The sequence below is a fragment of the Alosa alosa genome, chromosome 21 (genome assembly GCF_017589495.1).
Source record: "Alosa alosa isolate M-15738 ecotype Scorff River chromosome 21, AALO_Geno_1.1, whole genome shotgun sequence".
NCBI lineage: Eukaryota > Metazoa > Chordata > Actinopteri > Clupeiformes > Clupeidae > Alosa > Alosa alosa.
In genome coordinates this window covers 26239143-26244337 of record NC_063209.1, presented here as the reverse complement: position 1 = coordinate 26244337, position 5195 = coordinate 26239143, and the positions used below count along the sequence as shown (strand labels likewise).

Genomic DNA, 5195 nt, shown 5'->3' with positions numbered 1-5195 from the left:
CCCTCCTTTCTCCTCACTTTCTTCCCTTTCTTTTAAATCATTTTCTCTGAAGAACTCACTGCGCTCCGAGCATTTCTTTTGTAATTTAACCATAACACTTTCTTACCTGAGGAAAAAGAAACACACAAAAAAAATTTTTTGAAGTATCTTAAAGGTGCCACGTGTTTTTTAGGCTAAAACATTTGATGTCACTTACTGCAAACATCACCTAACCAACCGCTAGCTGTCTGTGTCCTGAATACACTGTAAAAAAACGCGATCTCTGTGGACAGCCCAGGCTCCAAGAACAGCAACAAAAACAACCTGGGCAAACCTAGCCCATGAAAACATAACAAACTGTTCCAGCAAATCACAGAAGAGATGCACGTTTAGGAGAGTTTCAATTGCACGGGAGCAGCACGGGAGGGAGGGGGAGGAAGTAGGGAGCTAGCTCTCTGTTTTGTTTGAAAGTCAATAGATGTGACGTTGCCCAGCATCGCTTAAAGCACCTTTAAAAACACTCGTGTGCTAGGGAAAGTATCAAATACCAGACCTACATGTTCTGTACGACCTGTTCTACCTGTATCTCTCCTTTTCATGGAGGTCAAGTCTTTGTGGCAATCCTCTCATTCCTGACTGAGGCTGCTAAATGACCTTGTAAAGTCACCAGCTATCTCTTACAATGACTCAGCAGAATATCTGATATAGCTTTTGCTGCTGCTTGAACCAATTTGGCCTCTTTATCCTCAGCAAATAATTAGCTATGTTAAGCTTTAGCGCAATAATTGTACTATACCAAGGGTGGTGAGCATACTGGCAATTATGAAATGTTTAAGGGAGCTTATGCACAACCTAATCACTACTGAACCTAAATACCAGTGTCTCAAAGGAGATGTCACATGGCCTTTGTGCAGTAATCATCTCTCTTAACATGATGGCATTAGTTGAGAGTGTGGCTGGGCCAAACTCCGCCCTCCCCATCCCTTCCTGACCGAGTCCTTGCCTCAGAGAATCAACGCTGGCCGTGTATAAGAGCATGTGACATTAACGCGGCGGATGAACCACACGGGGGATCTATTTTTAGCGCCATGTGTATGATTCACTCCTGGATGGAGCTGAATTTAGCATCTTCATGTCGGCGGGGGGTGGGCTGGAGGTGATGGGTGTCGGGTGGGTGAGCAGTAACACACTGGATTGGTTGGTCAGGGAACAGTGATGAATCTCAGTTGACCAAAGCCCCTTGAGGTAGAGCATAGGCACTTTGCAAACATGGAGTGAACACACTAAGGGAATAGCAGCATCGGATACTGACCACTCCAGGCTGAAGCGATGGGATTTAGGGGTGGGGGGTCACTTGGGAGCTTCTCTCTAACAAATGACAGTGAGCATTAGCTCACCACTCATCTAAGCAAGCTTAGAAAACAGTACTACATTCAGACCTACTAACAGACATCAACCATATTCTTATATTTTTAAACAACCAGATTTCACAAAGGTCACATCAGAGTCAAAAATGTCATACCATAAATTTGTCATGTTGTGTAAGTGAGATGAAAAAGAAGTCAAGTGCTTCACTCTTTTATGTAAGGGATGATGCTTCTATGAGGTTAAGGGCAGTAATTTTTTCGATTGAGTGAATGTTTCGATTGAGTAATGAGGTCAGGTCACACAGTAACCATTAACCCAATGCATTCACCAGCCATTCAGCCTGTGGACTATGGATGGAGGTCCTATTGGTATTGTGTCTGTATGCCTGAATGTTTGTTTTCTGTCTGGAGGTACTTTTTGTTTTGTTTATTGTCTGAAGGTATCAGGTGTAGTTGGTGGTGGAATCATCTTTTAAAGTATTTTATTTCATTTTTTATTATGAAGCACTTTTGAAATGTGCTATATAACTTAAAATGACTTACTTACTTCCTTACAATGGGTTGTATTGTGTTCTGATTGTCCAGGAGGGCCTGCAGACCTACGCCTTCCTGGTCTTTGTGGTCGTCTGTCTGATCGGAGCCGTGTTCCTCTTCTTCATCCTCCCTGAGACCAAGAACAAGACGTTTGTGGAGATCAGCCAGAGCTTCGCCAAAATCAACAACGTCTCTGACGTCAAGCCCACCCAGGAGATGCAGGACGTGCTGTCATTCAAGCCAGTACAAGAAGAGGTCAACAGAATGGGTGTTATCGAGATAGAGAGCTCGTTTTAGTCGGTCAAATCAGGTGATGTTCTCTGATTGTGTAGACATACATCATGGTGTGTGTGTATTTATGTTCAGGATGAATGAGATGCTGTCGTCAAAGCAATAATGTGCTTTTTTTTTGTATCATACACTTGTGTTTTGTATAAACCCATATTTTTTTTTTATTTTATTTGTATTTGAAATAAAATGTGTTAATTGTATCTGCTCTTAATGTGTGGTTTTGCTGCTCTCTGCACTCTCAGTCTCTTCCCTGTGTACTGCCCTGTTCCTTGTAATGATATGCGGCAGGCTTTTGAGGTAGTTTACTCTCATCTGATGGGTGTGTCAGAGGTAGAGCTATCCAGTCAGCATTGACGTGTATACAAAACCAACGACGTGTGAACAAAACAGTGAGCAAACCTATACTCACATGGATTTCATTAAGCTCTGGCTACATTGCGAAAAGAAAGCAAACAATGGGCTTCTCTGAGCTCTTTCATGAACATGAGTGTTCAGCGCACCACTGTTTGCGTTGAGTCATGCACTTTGCAGCGTTTTGTCCATCTTGAACTCAACCCTGGTTTTGTTCTGTCCCTGGCTATGTCATTGGCTACGTCATTGTTGTGTCAGTGTGTCATATTGCGGAAAGATGACAATGACAAAAACATTACTTTGTGTCAAAGTACACTGACATTTTAGTGTTTTAATTCAAAATATACATTTTATTTGACATAAAATACAGTAACACAGTATATGTAAATATCACAAAATATTGATGTCCTACAGTCAGTTTTGCTGTTGCATTCAGTACTGTACTGGAAACTGTACCTCTGACTGAATAAATCAATGATTATAGAGTATTAGAACATTGATTAAATAAACTGTACCTCTGACTGAATAAATCAATGATTATAGAGTATTAGAACATTTTCTACTTCAGGTCTTCCCTGACCAGATTTGCCCTCTCTAGATAAGCGAGGGATATGTAATGCTTTTGAATACAAAAAAAAAAAAAAAAAAAAAAACAAGTAGCGGCTTTTAAATGGACCATTACTTTTGTACAAGCGATTTAAAACAGCCGAGTCAGAGAGTGCACAAAAAACCCTTGATAGCTCCCAACCTGATGCACAGGAAATACACTTTCAAATGGATTAATGTGATAATAATGACATCTAGGTTTTTTCTTCTGTGGGTGTGTGTGTGTGTGTGTGTTTGTTATGGCCAGAGGGGGGGTCAGTGGACTGCGTTTAGCCGGCAGCAGGGAGAAGCTGTCGCGTCATCTCCAGAGGCTAGGCTCAAATTCTCCCCTACCAGATGGTGTGGCTGTGAGGGATGGAAAAGGACTAGAAAAAGCACTCTGTGTCTCTCTCTCTCTCTCTTTTCTCTCTCTCTCTCTCTCTCTCTCTCTCTCTCCTGATGTCTGTTGTCGGATACGGTGGCAGAATAGAACAGCGTGTGTGTGTGTGTGTGTGTGTGTGGTGACAAGGTGTGTGGTGCTGGAATCCTGGACCAGACTCTGTCATCCAGGGCTCGGGCCGGTCACGCCAGGACGATCTACCTCTGTCACCTTTCACTGTCCACCACCTCCCTCCTCATTCCCCTTGAGCATCCCCAGCACAGGCCCGAGCCACACTCACTACAAAGGCAAGCAGGCGCACAGGAGGAGAAGAAAGAGGGGGCAGACAGAGAGAGGACGAGGAGAGAGGGAGAAAAGGGGAGGAGTGGAGCGGAGTGGAGAGGAGAGGAGTGGAGTGAGTGCTACTTGGGTTCTGCCCTCAGTTTCAACTTCTTCATGCTTGCTGAATTGATAAACACCCAGAAAGCCCATTTGTTGCATGGGTAAACAGGCAGGGGAGGAGATGAGGGGAATAGAGAGAGAGAGGGAGGGAGAGAGAGCAGTAATGGGATGCTTCATGGTGACATCTCAGCATCTTCCGTTTATCAACCGCCGCCGTTGGCTTCTCATTATTGCTGTCGGCGCATGTGACGCGCTGCTGTGGCTCGTGTAAGCAGTCGCTCCCTCCCTCGTCCAGCCACTCAATCCCCCTCCGAGGGCCGGCAGTCCGCTGAGTGGCTATTCATCTACCTGAGCGTGCCAAGCTTTTAACAGGTCACTTTTCGGAGGAGGAGACCCCGGGAGGTACATCTCTGCAAGTGCGAACGGTCAGTTAGGAGTGCTCCGAGAGCAGCTGGAAATGGCAGCCCTGAATGACTCTGGCCGGTGCGCTGACTGTCGTTTGCGATAGAGGGCCGTTTTGGGAGCCGTTGAGGTGAGAGCGTGGCGGCCAGGGATGAAAGAGCCTGATGAAACACGGCCGGGGGAATGTCAGGATCGGCAGATCAGAGAGCTGCTGCTGACGTTCTTATGAGATTCAGGACTCTCGCTTCACACATTGATTTTGACTCCTATTCCGTTTGAATGCGTAACACAATGACTACGGGGAACAAGAACAAATGAGAAAAAGGGTGTGTTTAAAATGGATGGTTTGTCCTTTCAGGAGAATGAATGGTTGTTTTGGGGATTCATTTGCACAACGTGTTCTCTACAAAATCAGAAGAAAACATTCAATCAAACAAAAGGAGGCAGGGGATATTACTTAGGCTGTAAATAGAGGCCATTATGATCTAATCTGCAAGGAAAACAACACTGAGCTCATAAGCAAGAACAAACAACTGTTTATCCATAGGCATTTAAGAGGTTATTAATAGGGCACTTTGTACTCTGTGAAACAGCATCCCTTTGGTATGTCTACGATGCCTTGGCCCCATGCACTAAGTACTTACACACATAACTGCCACATCAGCATAAAACTGCCTTGGATGAGACGGCCGGTTATTGTATCTTACCACAACCTCCGCAACACACACACACACACACAAGCACACTTGCCACCTCCACTGGATATTTGAGTCAGCAGTGCAGTGTCCTTTGTCTCAGTTGAGTAATTTGCCCAGAGAAGAGCACACCTATCAGTGCACTAATTACACACACACACACACACACACACACACACACACCTAGTGTAGTGACCCACATTACTATCT

At 44.6% G+C, this 5195-nt stretch overlaps 1 protein-coding gene across 3 annotated transcripts in view; it reads left to right on the top strand.

The window, feature by feature from the left end:
- The window catches only part of slc2a9l2 (solute carrier family 2 member 9, like 2), a 179223-nt gene extending 176852 nt beyond the window's left edge, over positions 1-2371 (top strand). For all 3 annotated transcript variants that reach the window (XM_048231047.1, XM_048231048.1, XM_048231046.1), the window contains exon 13: positions 1932-2371. In XM_048231047.1, coding sequence (XP_048087004.1) covers positions 1932-2177 — 246 coding nt within the window. In that variant the 3' untranslated portion in view covers positions 2178-2371. The remainder of the gene's footprint in view (positions 1-1931) is intronic.
- The last annotated feature ends 2824 nt before the right edge of the window (positions 2372-5195 follow it).